General features: G+C 41.8%; 1 protein-coding gene and 1 non-coding gene across 2 annotated transcripts; one reads left to right on the top strand and one right to left on the bottom strand.

The window, feature by feature from the left end:
* Window positions 1–2616: 2616 nt before the first annotated feature.
* On the bottom strand, window positions 2617–16091 carry tmppe (transmembrane protein with metallophosphoesterase domain). Its single transcript, XM_033036203.1, has 5 exons — window positions 14633–16091; window positions 14285–14395; window positions 10137–10302; window positions 8132–8271; window positions 2617–6152 (listed from the first exon to the last, which is right to left on the bottom strand). The coding sequence occupies exons 1-5, from the start codon at window positions 15339–15341 to the stop codon at window positions 5962–5964; spliced, it is 1317 nt and encodes a 438-aa protein (XP_032892094.1). The 5' UTR covers window positions 15342–16091; the 3' UTR covers window positions 2617–5961.
* A 207-nt stretch (window positions 16092–16298) lies between these two features.
* On the top strand, window positions 16299–16381 carry trnal-cag. The gene has a single exon. It is a non-coding gene; the product is annotated as a tRNA-Leu (tRNA).
* The last annotated feature ends 1592 nt before the right edge of the window (window positions 16382–17973 follow it).

Raw genomic sequence — 17973 nt, 5'->3', positions numbered from 1 at the left:
CAGCCTTTTTGAGGCAGCGACTGCGATAAATCCCCTCGATGGAAGGAAGGTCAAAGCCGATGATGGACTGGGCAGTGTTTACTACTTTTTGTAGTCTTTTCCTCTCCAGGGCGCTCAAATTGCCGAACCAAGCCACTAATTGTCAACTAACTTGTTAACTGGAACAGCCTTGCTCCGGGAGGAAACCAGAACCCATAGTCACAGGAAGGATGTGCAAACTCCACACAGATGGATCTAGAGATGAAGACTACGCCCAGGTAACTGGAGTGGAGAGGCAGCTGAAAGGTAACTGACTCCCTGCCTTCAGTTGGGAAGGACAGTTATGGACTCCTACAAACGTCATTGCTCCCATGGCAGAGCAACTCCACTCTCTTTAAACCCCAACCTGCACCCTCCCTCAGCCAATGTTGCAGCACGCATGCAAAGGCCTCTCAGGTTCGAATCTGGATAGTTAAGATAGGTTTGACACTGTGATCAACAGACATACAGCCTGGGTCTCCTATGTCCAGGAAAGACGGCAAGGGTGATGTAAAATTTCTCTTTTGTCAATAGAAATAGGAAATCGTCATTCACACGATCATCTGCTCAGTCTTTCGTTGATGTGCAAATATATCTCTCCTGTTACAGTATGAAGTTAGAATGAACAGCTGCATGCCACTCAAACACTTATGTGAAATGATAACCTGACCAGTGCAACCTGATTAATTCAAAGACACTCACACCATTTGCTATCAGGTTTTTACTCTGGCACATTAATACTTGAAACGCCAGGATTTAAAATCCTCTCAGTCATCGTTCTACTGCCTAAACCACACAGTTCCCTAAAAAGTGCACTTTTCTTTTTGTAAAAGGGTGTTGGGTAACTCACAGCCTTGCCTTATCAAGGGAAGAAAAGCTGTCATCCATTGTGCTAGAAGACTCTTTACTGTAGAAACAGTTAACTGCAGATGTTGGAGTAAATCAGCGGGACAGGCAGCATCTTTGGAGAACATGGCCAGGTGACAATTCGGGTTCAAAGCCTTCTTCAGAGGGACTTTTCGAGGGGAAAAAGCAGGAAGAGAGGAGAGGAAGGACAAAGACTGGCAAGTAATGTGGATAAAGGTGAGAGGGGCAGATGACTGGTCAAAGGACAGAGATGAAAACACAGGTGTGAGGCAAAAAGATTGATGAGGTGCGAATTGTGAAGCTAGAGGAAGGAATGTGGGTGATGGGGGGAGGGGAGAAATGGGTGGGGGGGGGGGAGAACTTGGTAGTTACCTAGAATTAGATAAGTCAATGTTCATACCATTGGGTTGAAAGGTGGAGGCCCAGGACAGAGATTTCTACATGGTAATGGGAAGTTGAGGTAAAATGATTAGCAAATGGGACTTGGGTTGGCACCTACTGCATCTGGTGTTCCCAATGTGGTCTCATGTATATCAGCACGACCAAGCGTAGACTCAGCGACCGTTTCGCCGAACTCTTGCGCTCAGTCTGCCAAGGCCCACTGGATCCCCCAGCTGCTAAACATTAACTCCTGTTCCCATTCCCATATTGACAGCACCTCATATTCCACAGGTAGATTACAATGCAATTTGAGGTAACTACAACCCCCCCCCCCCCCTTCCTTCTCCCCATTTCCTGTGTCCATCTGGACTCACACCTCCTTCTTCCTTCCTCCTATCCACCCACCTACATTCCTTCCTCCAGTTTCACTATTCACAAGTCTTCAATTCTTTTATCTCAAACCTTCTGTCCTTTCACCTCTGTCCTTTGTTCCATCATCTGCCTATCAAATACTCCCATCACCTGTATCCATCTATTACATGCCAGGGTAGACACAAAATGCTGGACTAACTCAGCAGGAAAGGCAGCATCTCTGGAGAGAAGGAATGGGTGACGTTTTGGGTCGAGACCCTTCTTCAGACTCATTATTAGTTGCCAGGTTTGTCCTGCCCCTCCTCTCTTCCAGCTTTCTCCCTACCTCCCCCCACTACAATCAATCTGAATCCCAAAACATCACCTATCCATGTTCCCGAGAGATGCTGCCTGACCCGCTGAGTTACTCCAGCACTTGATGTTTTTTATTTTATAACCAACATCTGCAGTATCTTGTTTCTAGTCAAGAGTCACGTGTAGACCAGTCGGAGCAAAGATGACAGCTTGTCTTCCCTTGATAAGGTAATGTTGTGCCTTACCCAACAATCTTTTACGAGGGGAAAAGTGCAGCGTATTTTAAGGGTATTGTGGTGTTTTAGGCAGTACAAAGATGACTGAGGATACCGAATCCTGATATTTCGAGTATCAATGTGCCAGAATAAAAACCCAAAGTCAAATTATTTGAGTATCTTTGGATTCATCCCGTTGCACTAGTTGGGTTATCATTTCACACAAGTATTTGTGTGAGGTGTAGCTGTTCATTCTAACCCACCGTGTGTCTTATTGTGACTCTTATCTGTTTCCTCATTTGAGGGGAGCTGAAGGATGGACAATAAATGTTGCGATGCCTGCAAGGTCCACACCCTGCGAATAAATCATTTACTAATATTTTATTTGCACACTGTTCAGACTTCTCAAATATCCAAGATTGCTAAGTAGGTAATGACATTTATTTAGGAAACAGAAAATACTGCTTAGTTTTGATAGAGAACATTTATTCATCTTTAAAAAGATTCCACAGATTAAAACACTCACAAGTTTTGTTGAACATATTTGGTTCCTGATTTAGCTGGACAGTATTTCAGAACCAGTTTTTACATTTAACAAACGTAACCTTGTATTTGGCAAAAACATTCGACAGTGCCAGGTTCTTGCTATGCCCAATAATTAAGTCAAGTCTGTTTATTCTATTTTCCTTACATTGCATAAAAGGCAATCTGTGTTCTGTACCTATTTGGGAATGATGAACAAGGAGTAAAGGGAAATTTAAGAAAACAAAGACACAAATGTTTATTCACTATCACGAGTTTGAAGTGCAATATAGTCGAAACTGAGGATTCATTGCTACCAAAGTGTCTCTCGTCAACGGTTGCAATAACCATTTTCTAATGAAAGGTGTAACATCCAAAATATTCACCCACCTTTTTCTTTAGTGTGCATTCCAACATTTTCTATTTACTTTCTTAGATTTGCAGACCTGTTTCCTTTTTCAAAATAGCATGTTTTTTTGCAATAACCTCAGCTTTAGTTGAGATGTTGAAAGTTACAAAATGTATTTGTGTACTCTTAATTCAAATCAGCTGTTAATTACTTTGTTGACTAGTTTCCCATTTTGATCAGTTAATTCAAACTGATTCAAGCATTTATTAAGAAATGATTTGAAGTGACTAGGACCGACTGGATTGGAATACTCATTTTATTTTCTATAGCTTGGCCCAGTTGCTAAAGGTTTGTTTTAAATTTCTATATTCAGATAACTGAATTCATGTTTTCACACACTTACTGCCGATAGTTGCGGAACCAAGCAACTGCATTCTCCTTCACACAGCAACAGTGATATGGGCCTGTCCCACTTACGCGACTTTTTCTGTGACTGCCGGCACCCATCATAGGTCGTTGCAGGTCGGCGAAAATTTTCAACATGTTGAAAATTCAGCGGCAACCAGAAAGACGCTACGGGACTGAGGAGACTACTCACGACCAAACAGGAGACACCCTGACGACACGTCGCAGGGTGAAGCCTGTAGGATCATGAGTAGTCGCCCATAGAGTCGTACCTTGTTCTGGTCGCCGCTGGATTTTCAACATGTTGAAAATTTTCGGCGACTTGCAACGACCTATGACAGGTGCCGGCAGTCGCCGAAAAAGACACATAAGTGGGACAGGTCCTATAACCATCTTAACAATGATGACAATGCTCCTCAAAACTGAAAGAATAATAAAATATTACTGCCTTTTACAGCAAGGAAGCGCAATATGTGTTACGTTAAGATGATATCACAAGGAATGACCAAGAGATTGCAATATACTCAAAGTATATAAAATCAACACTGATCAATGGAAGTCAAATCAAGAGAAGAGGAATAGTCTCTCTAGTATTTATAGACCAGCCATTCTTAAACAATGCAGTAATTAACATTGCATCACATAGATGGGTTTATAGAATCAGCAACAATTTAAGGCATTAATAAACCAGTAATAATTGTAGTACTTTTGACAAATATCAAACGTACACAAAATTCACAAACAAAAATATTTTTGATTTAGAATTCAATGGCGGTCAGGAAAGTGAGAATAAAACCTCTTTAAGATAACTAGGTACAGACACTCCGTGACTTACGCAATAGGCGACTTGCGTAAACTTGCATTTATATAAATAGTAAGTCTGGCAGTCAGTCATTTAAACACACTGTACGATCACTCAAGTTTACATTGGAAACTAGCTGGCAATGGCGGTGTTGCTTACCCAGAAGGCCATGCGCTGCAGAAAGTGCCCTAACGGCGAGACCAAAGATCTTTGGCGAGACAGAACTCAAGCCGGCAATGCTTACCCAGAAGGCTGCAGAAAGTGCCCCTGATGAAGCCAGACGCCGCTGAGAGAGCTAATACTTCCAGTGCCGGACACAAAGTGCTGGACTAATTTAGCAGGCAAGCCAGCATCTCTGGAGAACATGGATAGGTGACGATTCGGATCGAGATCCTTCTTCAAACTCATTGAGTTATTTCGGGCAGGTGATGGGGATTCCAACTTTCATAAATTCTGACTTGCATATTGGTTCACGGAACATAACCCTTAGGCAAGACAGGGGTGTCCTTAATGAATATTTTCCACTTATTCTTCAGCAGGGTTTCTCTGGACATTGGATTGCGAGAAGGCGATTTGTATACAGAATCTTTCACTTAATGACTTGCAGGAGTCATCATGCTGTTATGGATGTATGAAGTGGCTGTAGAGTCTATGATCCCCAAATGATCAGCACAGAAGGACAGGAGACACCCCCAGTAGGGCAGATCATAATTTATACCCAAGGACCACAGAGAGTGGGCAAACAAACAATTGTAAACTCCATAAGGACTGCCACAAACCTTTACTCTGCACCTGTAGTCTTACAAGGGATCAAGTCATTCGAAATATATACTTTGATCTCTTCAAAACAGTACATTGATGGCTCCTCAGTAATCAGTCAATTAAATTAATTACCTGGGTAACACAAGAGTCTGCAGATGCTGGAATCTTGAGCAAAACACAGAGCAAGGCAGTGAAGAAAGCTAATGACTCGACAGCCACTTCAAGCTAATGGCCTTCATTACAAGGATATTTGAGTATAGGACTAACAGGGCCCTGGTGAAACCACATCTGGAGTATTGTGTGCTGTGCTGTGTTGGTCTCCTGATTTGAGGAAGGACATCTTTGCTATTGAGGGAGTGCAGCTTAGGTTCATGAGGTCAATCCCCGGGATGGCGGGGCTGTCATATGAGGAAAGATTGGAAAAACTGGGTTTGTATTTGCTGGAATTTAGAAGGATGAGAGGGCATCTCATAGAAACATATACAATTATAAAAGGACTGGACTTGCTAGATGCAGGAAAAATGTTCCTAATATTGGGGGAGTCCAGAACCAGGGGCCACGGTCTAAGAATAAAGGGGAGGCCATTTAAAACTGAGATGAGAATAAAACTTTTTCACCCTGAGAGTTGTGAGTTTGTGGAATTCTCTGCCACAGTAGGCAGTGGAGGTCAATTAACTGGATGAATTTAAAAGAGCGTTAGATAGAGCTCTTGGGGCTAATTGAATCAAGGAGTATGGAGAGAAGGCAGTTACAGGTTAGATTGTGGATTATCAGCCATGATCACAATGAATGGCAGTGCAGGCTCGAAGGGCCGAATGGCCTCCTCCTGCACCTATTTTCTATGTTTCTATCTGAGGAGAGAATAGGCAGGTGATATTTCTTCTTCAGACTCAAATTCGACATATTCTTTACATGTGCCACAAACATAACATTCATTGCTCACAAATGGAGATGCTAGAAGCAAGAGAGTAATGTCACTCAGTCTTAAAAATGAGTTCTGTTATTTCTGCTCTGCTTCCTAGTCTCATTGGAATGCCGTAGTAAATTGTCCCAGGAGTTACATACACAAAATTGTTCTGAGCGGTTTTATAAAGACCTTCAAAGTATGGATTCAAGAAATAGGCAGCAATTGCTAGAGGAAAGATCTGTCCACCATGGGTATGACCTGTTGAAATAATAAAATACATTAGATGTTGGATTTGTAATGATAATCATCAACATCAAGCTACTTCTAAATTAAAAAAGATTTAAACTCGTACGAGTAATGGTAGGTACACGGGAAATCCGGTAAACCCGTGACGTTTTTTCCAACACTGTGAAAAATGTCCACGAGTAAAAAAATAATCTCGTGATGAAAACATTTGTTGCTTTTCACTCGTACGAGCCGCTACGAGACATCCATGAACTCCTACGGACCCCCTACGGACATTTGCCGAGTTCGAATCAGGGGGAAAACTCGGGAGAACTCTTGAATTACCTCGTACAGTGGGACAGGCCCTTAACGTTTGGTGTCTTTTCTTCACATACTATGCATTTGAGCAAAGGTCACTGCTGGGAATGTAGAATCAATTAAGTAGTATAAACATTGACACTCTGTCACACTGCCTGCCAAAAAGTTATGTTTCTGCCCTATACTAATTACTTCCAGGACTGAAATGGGAGAGCATCTGAAGACTGATCATCAGTTACCAAACCTACATAAACAAATAGAAACAAGGGTCATTTTGGTTAACCTACACATATGGAGTCAAGAATGAGAAAGCTCTATGTCCGAGCATGTTTCTGTCAGAAGTGGAACTCTTCAGATAATAATAAGATGGGAACCCAGGCTCAATTTTTAACATTAGTTAGATTGTTGAGCATCTTTATCATTATCCTAGTCAAGGTAAAATAATGCAGGAGTCCAGGGATTGAAGATGAGACCCCCAAGGTTCTACAGTTCATTACTTCACAATGCAGCACAACTTTCATAAGTAGATCATAAGTGATGAGTAGAATTAGGCCATTCAGCCCATCAAGTCTACTCCGCCATTGAATCATGGCTGATCTATCTCTCCCTCCTTACTCCAACTTTCTTTGTTTCACAACATTATTAGGCAGGACCTCAGAAGGGTATATTGGACCCAGCGGTTATTGGGCAAGTCCACATTTGACACGTGGAAGTCACTTAACGGATAATTGATCAAAGTTCACGACTGGCTAGTTCCAGCAAGGAGGAAGGACAATGATGGCAAAGTTAGGGAAACTTGGATGATCAAAGAGATGGTGAAAAACAAAAAAGGAAGATCATGCAAGGTTTAAGAGGATGAAATCAGATGGGACCTTTGAGAAATATAAAGCAAGGAGGAAGAACTCAACTGGGCGATTGGAAGGGCAAAATTGACATTCTTCACACATTAAACCCCTTCGCATACCCAGTGCCCACACACATCAGCAGTTTGCTTTGCAAAGATAATGTGTAAATCTACAACACTTCCCATAAACCTGAACCATTTTGTTTTATGTGCTAACTGCGCAATGACATAAACCGAAGCAATAAGTCAACATCTTTATCAAATGGAGTAGAGGCTATTAAATAACACATTTTAGTTGCATAAATCCTTTAGCCCAGATGGAAACATAATTAATATCGACCGGGAGGGCAGACACCACGGCAGTTCCTCAAAATATTTTTAGCTCAATAGTCATTTGACGCTGGTATCCAACTGTTGACAACTACAGAGAAATCACCATGTTAATAGTTGGGAAATCATTGTGAGGAGTGTACCCACAAACTAGTGCCACACCAATACTAATATATCGTGTCTATTACATCTTGCTGCACAGACATGTTGTGACATTATCACACTATCACTCAAACTGCCGGCCAGTCATACTGTCAGCATATTCCATCATCAACACTGATACTTGCAGTGGTCTGGTACATGATCAGTCATTTGTATGGAATGTAGTTAGGGAATATTAGCTGGTGTGGAGGAGTATAGATTGGATAGTTTTAGGTTAAGGATTAACACCAAGTTTAATATTAGCTCTGAGGAACTTTGTATGTCCATGATGTTGTTCAGACACTTATTCAAGTTACTTAGATACTTTTTTCCCCACTAAAGGATAAAATTAAACAGATAATAATAAGGTATTTCATACCAGAGAGAATCAGGCTGATATCTGGCCTGCTTTGAAGAGCACGTTTGGCGGCTACTGGCTGGTGCGCTAACAGCACGATAGCATCTTCTGTACTACAGCCATCCAATGCTTTCTTCAAGTCCATACCATGTCCAGGATACCTACACAGGAAGCAGCAAAAGTCAAGCCAAGAGATCAATATTACCTGGTATACTGACTGGCGAGCTTGTGCCCACATTCCTCTTATAGAACGTTCTGATGAATTTAATGAATGGGTTAATGTATGATGAGGGTTTGACAGCTCTGGGCCCGTACTTGCTGGAGTTTAGTAGGATGAAGGGGGACCTCGCTGAAACCTACCAAATAGTGAAAGGCCTGGATAGAGTGGACATGCAGAAGATGTTTGCACAAGTGGGAGAGTGTAGGACCATAGGGCACAGTCTCAGAAAAAAGGATGTACCTTTGCAAAGGAGATGGTGAGAAATATCTTTTGTCAGAGGATGGTAAATCTGTAGAATTTGTTGCCACAGATGGCTGTGGAGGCCAAGTCATTGGGTATTTTTAAAGCAGAGATTGACAGATTCTTGATTAGTAAGGGGGTGAAGGCAGGAGAATTGGAGTTGAGAGGGAAAGATAGATCAGCCATGATCGTATGGCAGAGTAGACTCGGTGGGACGCATAGCCTACTTCTGTTCCTATGAATTATGAACTTATGCTTATTGTATTTTAGCTCTTCCAAGGCTAATTTTAGACCCTCTGCCTTCCAACTCTTTTGAAATGAAACTTTGGCTTAAACTCTCAAAATTTGCCTGCAAATATCATTTTATGTTTTAAAGGAAAGCAATGACCTTTCTGTGATATCTTGCTATTTGACAGCATTCTAAACCAGTTTATAGTCCTCAGTTAACATTAAGACACTACAAACAATTTAAGACTTGAATCATACAAAATGGCACCAGAAACGTGGCAACTCTTGTGTACTGTCTCAGTGTTCAGTGGCGGACTGGCCAGGATGTCAGCTTGCCCGATGGCAAGTGGGCCCCTGATGAAGTGGGCCCCCTATATCAAGTGGGCCCCCTTTGTCTCCTGGCAACCAATATTTTTAGACCCAGTCCGCCACTGTCAGTGTTCCTATTCTACTATTCCTATATTCTTGTACTTGGCTGATTGTGCCTATGTACAGAACGATTTTACTGAACTGTATGCAAAATAGGAATGTCACTGTACTAGGTACATGTGATAATAAAGTACCATTGAACATCTGTGAATCGAAGGCCAACCCTGGTGACTTCACTGCCATTTCATCTGTCTAATGGCAGCACAGCCATCTTCAGAAAGGATCAAACCTCAAGCTTCCAAAGTCCCTTCTAGTGCATAAACCGAAATTGATAGAAACGTAATCATCTCACCTGTTATTGCCACATTAGTCAGGAAATATGGAATATATTAAAAGTGTGGCTGAATCATCTACAGCATGTAAATACATAGAAAATGAATATCTGCATTTGCATTAAAGATTAAGCCACCCTCTGGCTGGCTGCCTGCTGTATGATGGGAAATGAAAACTCCTATGTTTACTGTGTTAATCACTTCCTTAGGAGCAACATTTTGTATTATTTATTGTTGTTCTGTATTTGTTTTACAACATTTATATTCATTTAACACTAATGTAATTAATATACACACACACACACATATATAGAAAAATAAATATAGAAGCCTGTACCTTATACTTCAATGGTCGAGAAAAACAAGTCCACCAAGCAGCACTTTAACAAAATCTGTGGTGATTATCCTATTGAAATCCAGCACTGGAATTTACTGAACACATGGCTGCTTATGGGCTAGAGAGAAAACATAAAAACTTCCCATTTGTTTTTCAAAAGTCATCCTTTCATTGATTTGAGGAGGAAGGAGAAAAGCAGGTGTATTTGTTTTTCTCAGAAAGGCTACAGCATTCCACATCTCTGGAACACATTCCGCAAGGCGCAGTGTACACGGAGAAAACTTATAAAGATGAACTTACCGTAACATTTCTGCTTCAACATCATCGACCCCAGCCAGGCAGAACCAGTCATTGTTGCCACTGGGGCTGTAAATCTTGACGTGTTCATTGTGGAGAGGCTGAACATTCAACGACTGTAGGTGCGTAAACCAGTTGCTGACATCAGCACTGTAGTAGTCATGGTTACCTGAGATTCACCCAGAAAGATGGCACAAAGTTCATTACTTTGCCTCCTAAACTGCTTCCCAATATAGTTGGTCAGAATGGCATGCATAAAAGAGGGACAAAAATATCAATAATTTCAAAAAAAAATCTGAGATAATTAATAAAGGTGGGAATTTGCAAGTTGAACAACATTGGGGTGGGGGGGGGGGGGGGGGGTTATTTTGGTGAAAACTACTCCTCCATTCTAATAAGATGTTCCACATAAAATGCCAACTTCTATTGTTCTGAACTTTTATTAACTAAGCTGCTGTGCTTTATCTTGAAATTGCACATTGCCACACCAGGGGCGGTCACCTTTTATACTTGCTGGCTATTTACAAGGATGCTGCCAGGATTCAAGAGGTTGAGCTATTGGGAGCGGTTGAGGAATTTAGAACTTACTTCCTTGGAGCACAGGAGGTTGAGGAATGATCTTATAGAGACGTATGACATCATGAGTGGAATAGACAGAGTGAATGCACAATATCTTTCGCCAAAGGAAGGGAATAAAGAATAAGGGCATATGTTAAGGTAAGAGGAGAAAGATGTAATAAGAACCCAAGGGGCAACCTTTTCCACAGAGATTGGTGGGAATGTGGAACTAACTGCAAAGCAAATAATTGAGGTTGGTACAATAAATAACATTTAAAAGACATTTAGACAGGTGCATGGATAGGAAAGGTTCAGAAGGATGTGTTCCAAACACAGACAAATGGGACTAGCCAAGATGGGGCATATTGGAAAACATGGATGATTTGGACAGAAGAACCTATTTCTTTGCTCTATGACTCTCTTAAGAGTGTGACTATAGGTAGATTGGACATAAAGGAGAAAAATGCTAGGTCGTTAGTTGAGGTGAAAAATATTATGAGAATAGGACCTGTTTTGCTTAACAAATAGTGTAGGAAGGAATTGCAGATGCTGGTTTAAACTGAAGATAGACACTAAAAACTAGAAAAACTCAGCAGGACAGGCAGCATCTCTGGAGAGAAAGAATGGGTGATGTTTCGGGTCGAGAACTTCAGACTGAAGAGATTGAAAACCAGCCATGAAACACAATGACTGGAGATGTGTGTTATCCAACTAAGGGCAGAAATCAGAATCATGTGTTCATCTTTATTGACGTGACACCATAATAAATATATTACAGAAAAAATAATTTAATGGGGTGGCACGGTGGTGCAGCGATAGAGTTGCTGCCTTACTACCACATGGGGTTTCTCTGGATATTCCGGTTTCTCCCACATCCAAAAGAAGCGCAGGTTTGTAGGTTAATTGGCTTCTGCAAATTGTCCCTGGCATGATGGATGGAACTGGTATATGATAAATTGCTGGTCGGTGTGGACTTGGTGGACTGAAGGGCCTGTTTCCACATATATGTTTTACATATATATCTTAATTTAATTGAACCATATATGATTGAATATGTGGCATTATTTTCGTCTTGTTTCTATATTCAAAGGGTAAGGTTGATTGATTTATTTGTGCAGAACAGTGATGGAAGTGATTTGCCTTATATCTGTGTTTTTCTCTATATATATGCATAACAGCATGAATATAATCTGATTTACATACATGAATATAGTCATTCATGTGCTGCATCTGTTAATCAGAGCCTGGCTCTATTGTGGAATGTAATTAGGAATGTAATTTAGCCTAACCTTATTCATACTTAATCCAATTTAAAGCATAATTGTTGCATTCAAGTGTAAGTTAAAAGACTCGCTACAGTATGCACCAGATTGCACAATTTCAACGGAAAAATTCGAAAGCTCCCTACCATGGGAGGGGGTACACCGCCCTCCCACACCCAGCCCCCCTCGGCTGCTACGTTCCCTCGAAATTTCTCACTCTCAACTCTCACCCAATGTTGTCAGCCCTGTCCTATTTACTTTTCTATTCAAATGAAAGACATAAACAGCTCAGACGAGTTGGAGCAAGAATGGTTTCCCTTAAAACAAAATTAAGCATTTCCATTGAATGCAAAGGGCAATGCACTGCTGGTACTTCCAGCGAGTTGAAAGGGCAGTGCCGACCTTTATTTCTGCAAGGAAGCCAAATGGAATTTTCACATCAAATTGATGAAATGCAGAACTTCCCCTCTTTGCCCTTTGTAAGCATTCCGTTAATATTAGGAATTCACAGAAGAGGCATCTACAATGGGGCAAACTAGCAATATGCAAAAACTGAAATGAATGTAGTCATTCTTATATTGATGCCGAATAATTTTAGCTGCACCTTATTGAAAATAGCACAAATTCAACAGCACTGAGCCGTGATGGCTGCTTTGCCAAAATTTGGAATACCAACTAATTACTGTAATTGTGGATCCATGATAGAACAGGTAGTTAGTAAAGCACATTACTTTAATCACGAGTGCTGACATTAATCAGAGGCTATACGTGGCTCACTGTAAACCCAAATGCTTTACTGATTAACAAAAACAGTGAGGAATTGTTAATATCCTTAGGTATATAATCTCTGTAATCATTTTATGATTTATCCATATGATTAATCCTTAGGTGCATTTGTTAGTAAAATACAAAGCGGCGGTTTTCATTGTCTCCAGAGTCTAGAGAGTTGATGCAAAAGTGGATAACATGAAACTAGCGTGAATGGATGATTGATGGTCAGCATGGACATGTAGGGCCGAAGGGCCTGTTTCCATGTTGTACCTTTCAATCAATTTCTTTACATCTGGGCAGCTGCATTTAAACTTTCACTCATCCCTTATCTTGTTCAACCCATCTCATTTTGTACTTCATATCAGACATTCACACCTTCTCTCTCCGACAAGATATTGCAAACAGTCCCTAAAATAATTAACTATACAAAGCTATTTGCTATGCCAGATGCAAATCCACAGACTAACTAGGCTTACTGTCTGACAATCAGGGGCATGAAAACATTCTGAGCAATAGTCTTTTCAATTTTTATTTCACAACCTTCTATTTACCAGCAGTAATTGGCAAAAAATTTACGGTGAACGACAAACATTTCTCAGTTGGATTAAAATGTTTGCTGGAGATAGTAACATGGAAAAAAAATTGATAACAAGCAACTCGAGATTCATGCCAGCTGTTGTGAACTAGGAGGCCAAAATAATCTTTTCGGGCATACAAGGTGATTTCAAGGTCATCGGCCACAACATATATGCAGAAACAGCAATGCAAAGCGAAGGCATTCCTACTGTGGAAAGACACATGGGGTTATATTATCTTTAGTTTTCCAGCTGAATCCTATAGCTGCCCATTATCTACAAGTAATATTTCTACCATAATAAAAATCTACACTAGCTATTGGCACTATGGGTATGAATTTAAGTTGTGTCTTCCGTACTATGAGCTGTTTTCTTAGATGGTTGGCAGATTCACCAATCATTCTGCCTTCCTAAACTGGCTGATTTTGCAATTATCCTTTTGCATACCTCATTAGTTCATGAGTTCTGGGAGCAGAATTAGGCCATTTGGCCCATTCAAGTCTACTCCGCCATCCAATCATGTCTGATCTATCTTTCCCTCTCAACCCCATTCTCCTGACTTTTCCCCATAACCCTGATATCCTTACTAATCAAGAATCTGTCAATCTCTGCCTTAAAAATATCCATTGACTTGGTCTCCACAACCATCTGTGACAATGAATTCCACAGATTCACCACCCTCTGACTAAAGAAATGCCTCTTCATCTCCTTTCTAAAGGTACGTGCTTTTATTCTGAGGCTATGGCCTCTGGTCCTCGACTCTCCCTCGAATGGAAACATCCTCTCCACATTCACTCTACGCAGGCATACTGGGACTTTGAAGTCAATAACCTATGTATTTAGCTTCTACTCCTCCAAAGAGTGTAGTGGTTAAATCTATAGTTTATTCTGTGGAAACATTTCTGTAGAAGTTAAACAGATGGGTTTATCTGTACCATTTCTATAACTGCCTTGCTGCCGCATATCCAATATAGTGAAACTTTACCTGTAACAAAGTACGTTCCTAATTTTGGCATCAGCTTTCTCAGAGGCTCAGAGGCTGTTCTGAGATTGACCACCTGGGAGTCAGTCAGGTCACCGACTATCACGATGACATCTGAAAAAGGTGCAGTTATTTTTTCAACTGGTTTACAAAGACAGCAGTTTTAAATCACAATTAGATCAGCCTCCATCAGTCACAACTGGAGGACATAAAGACAGCAATCTGTCGCTAATGGATTGGGATACATTGCACCTCATATAGTTTTACATCATGTGTAACCAGAAGTCTCGTACATCTAACTGACATGTGGTATTTAGCTTAAATCTTGAATCGTTTATGCATGTGACTTACCTGCATTTAGTTCATTGACCATTTTCACAACCGTTTCAAGTTGGGTCCTTCCCACTGTGGGCCCTAAATGAATGTCAGCCAACAATACTATCTTCAAATTGTGGAATGACCGAGGTAGCTTGGGGAGAGATAACTCCACCTGTTTGATCATTGGAGGCTGGCGTGCATTGAGGAGGCCCATGACAGTGCAAGCAAACGTAAACAGGAGGGCCAGGGCCACGGAAATAACATTCCGGTTTTGGATGGACGAGGGAGCCCGTCTAAAACTGATCAATCTCTGGGCCTTTTCCAACAGCCCTAATACAAACAGACTGAAAATGAGGAAAATGTAGATTCCTAGGCAGGAGTAGGAGACCATGGAAAAGATGTGAGGCTCCTCTGAAACCAAAGTCAGCAAAGAAACGAAACTGGAATGTGTCAGGAATAGAAAAACCACAATTGTGATTTTCCAGAGGGTAAAACACTTGACATGATTGCAGGAGGCTGTACATAAAGTGTGCAGGTTGGTGACAATCTTCTTCCAGATGTACCGCGAACCGATTGACATGAGGATGTTGACAAAGAGCAGAAACTGCACGCGGAACAACTTCAGCAGTGTGGGTTGATCAATGTAGTCTCTTAAACTCCTGGAGATGACCATGGACAGAAACACAACGGCAGCGCACAACGACACTCGGATCTCCCAAGCCAACCTGCCGATAATCAACATTTCCCCGAGCCCCTTTTTTAAAATCTCCGGTGTGTTTCTCTTCTCTATAAATGTCTTCCGCCGGTTGCATAAATCGGTTGCAATTATTTAGAGGGTTGCTTATCCGATGCCTACTTCCTCATCCACGGGTCAGGAGCATGAAAGATTTGCAGAGCAAGAGAGCCTTTCGTCCACCCAGGAAGTGCGGGAGCGCCTCGCGGCCGATGAAGGAGCTGGCGCGCGGGCCGCGCTTTGCAACAATGTCCAGGGAGCGTTCCATTGGAACGTTGCACCGGGACCTTCACGTTCCAAAGTGTTGCCACCGGGATCCCTGGGCGCCGGCTGCAGCGCGGCCGATCGCAGATTTTCCAGATGAAAAACGTAATTTAAACCTTAAACCTTCAAAAAAATACCCAGCAGCGCCCCCTTTCCTTTCACTTTGCAAAATAGCAGACGTGCTGTACAGAAAGCTCCCTAAATACCCGTTATTCGGCGGACGAAAGCATTGTATTGCATTAACAGAGCACGGTTACAAAAGATTAATGGTTACAAAAGATTAATGGTTACAAAAAGTAAACACATGCACGCACAGAATGGAAATATTAAGTAGGAGCTCCGGATGATGATTTACAGAAATAAAACACAAAGTGCTGGAGTAACTCAGCGGGTCAGGTAGCATCTCTGGAAGACATTGATAGGTAACATTTCGGGACCCTTCACATTTTGCAGTAGGGGGGAACAAAGCTGGAAAACAGGTGAAGGCGGAATAAAGCCTGGCAAGTGATAGGCGGATACAAACAAGGCTCGGGAGATTTTGTACTTACGTGAGCTCATGAACTGCGAGCAGTTACATTTAGCGCGTTTTAGCGAAAGGTATTAGCGATTAGGTTAACTTTTAGGGAACATTTAAATCTCGTATGAAGATTGAAAGTCACAAATTCAGTTTCCTCCATTTCATTTACATCGCTCCATCGACAAGTCAGGATGGCCGAGCGGTCTAAGGCGCTGCGTTCAGGTCGCAGTCTCCTCTGGAGGCGTGGGTTCGAATCCCACTCCTGACACATTTTGTTTTAAACTCGCGTTTAAATGGAATTGACGTATTTACCATTACATAGAAACATAGGAAATAGGTGCAGGAGTAGGCCATTCGGCCCTTCGAGCCTGCACCGCCATTCAATATGATCATGGCTGATCATCCAACTCAGTATCCTGTACCTGCCTTCTCTCCATACCCCCTGATCCCTTTAGCCACAAGGGCCACATCTAACTCCCTCTTAAATATAGCCAATCAACTGGCCTCAACTACCTTCTGCGGGAGAGAATTCCACAGATTCACCACTCTCTGTGTGAAAAATCGTCCTGCATCTAGCCTGTCCAACCCCTTAAGAATTTTGTACGTTGCTATAAGATCCCCCCTCAATCTTCTAAATTCTAGCGAGTACAAACCGAGTCTATCCAGTCTTTCTTCATATGAAAGTCCTGACATCCCAGGAATCAGTCTGGTGAACCTTCTCTGTACTCCCTCTATGGCAAGAATGTCTTTCCTCAGATTAGGAGACCAAAACTGTACGCAATACTCCAGGTGTGGCCTCACCAAGACCCTGTACAACTGCAGTAGAACCTCCCTGCTCCTATACTCAAATCCTTTTGCTATGAATGCTAACATACCATTCGCCTTCTTCACTGCCTGCTGCACCTAAATGCCTACTTTTAATGACTGGTGTACCATGACACCCAGGTCTCGTTGCATCTCCCCCTTTCCTAATCGGCCACCATTCAGATAATAATCTACTTTCCTGTTTTTGCCACCAAAGTGGATAACCTCACATTTATCCACATTATACTGCATCTGCCATGCATTTGCCCACTCACCCAGCCTACCTTGCAGCCTCCTAGCATCCTCCTCACAGCTAACACTGCCCCCCAGCTTCGTGTCATCCGCAAACTTGGAGATGTTGCATTCAATTCCCTCGTCCAAATCATTAATATATATCGTAAATAGCTGGGGTCCCAGAACTGAGCCTTGTGGTACCCCACTAGTCACTGCCTGCCATTGTGAAAAGGACCCGTTTACTCCTGCTCTTTGCTTCCTGTCTGCCAGCCAGTTCTCTATCCACATCAATACTGAACCCCCAATACCGTATGCTTTAAGTTTGTATACTAATCTCTTATGTGGGACCTTGTCGAAAGCCTTCTGAAAGTCCAGATATAACACATCCACTGGTTCTCCCTTATCCACTCTACTAGTTACATCCTCGAAAAATTCTATAAGATTCTTCAGACATGATTTACCCTTCATAAATCCATGCTGACTTTGTCCAATGATTTCACCACTTTCCAAATGTGCTGCTATCCCATCTTTAATAACTGCTTCTAGCAGTTTCCCCACTACTGACGTTAGACTAACTGGTCTGTAATTCCCCGTTTTCTCTCTCCCTCCCTTTTTAAAAAGTGGTGTTACATTAGCTACCCTCCAATCCTCAAGAACTACTCCAGAATCTAAAGAGTTTTGAAAAATTATCACTAATGCATCCACTATTTCTGGGGCTACTTCCTTAAGTACTCTGGGATGCAGCCTATCTGGCCCTGGGGATTTATCGGCCTTTAATCCATTCAATTTACCTAACACCACTTCCCGGCTAACCTGGATTTC

The sequence above is a fragment of the Amblyraja radiata genome, chromosome 17 (assembly GCF_010909765.2).
Source record: "Amblyraja radiata isolate CabotCenter1 chromosome 17, sAmbRad1.1.pri, whole genome shotgun sequence".
NCBI classification, from domain to species: domain Eukaryota; kingdom Metazoa; phylum Chordata; class Chondrichthyes; order Rajiformes; family Rajidae; genus Amblyraja; species Amblyraja radiata.
Note: the sequence above shows the minus strand (reverse complement) of the source record. Positions and strands in the feature narration are given on the sequence as shown.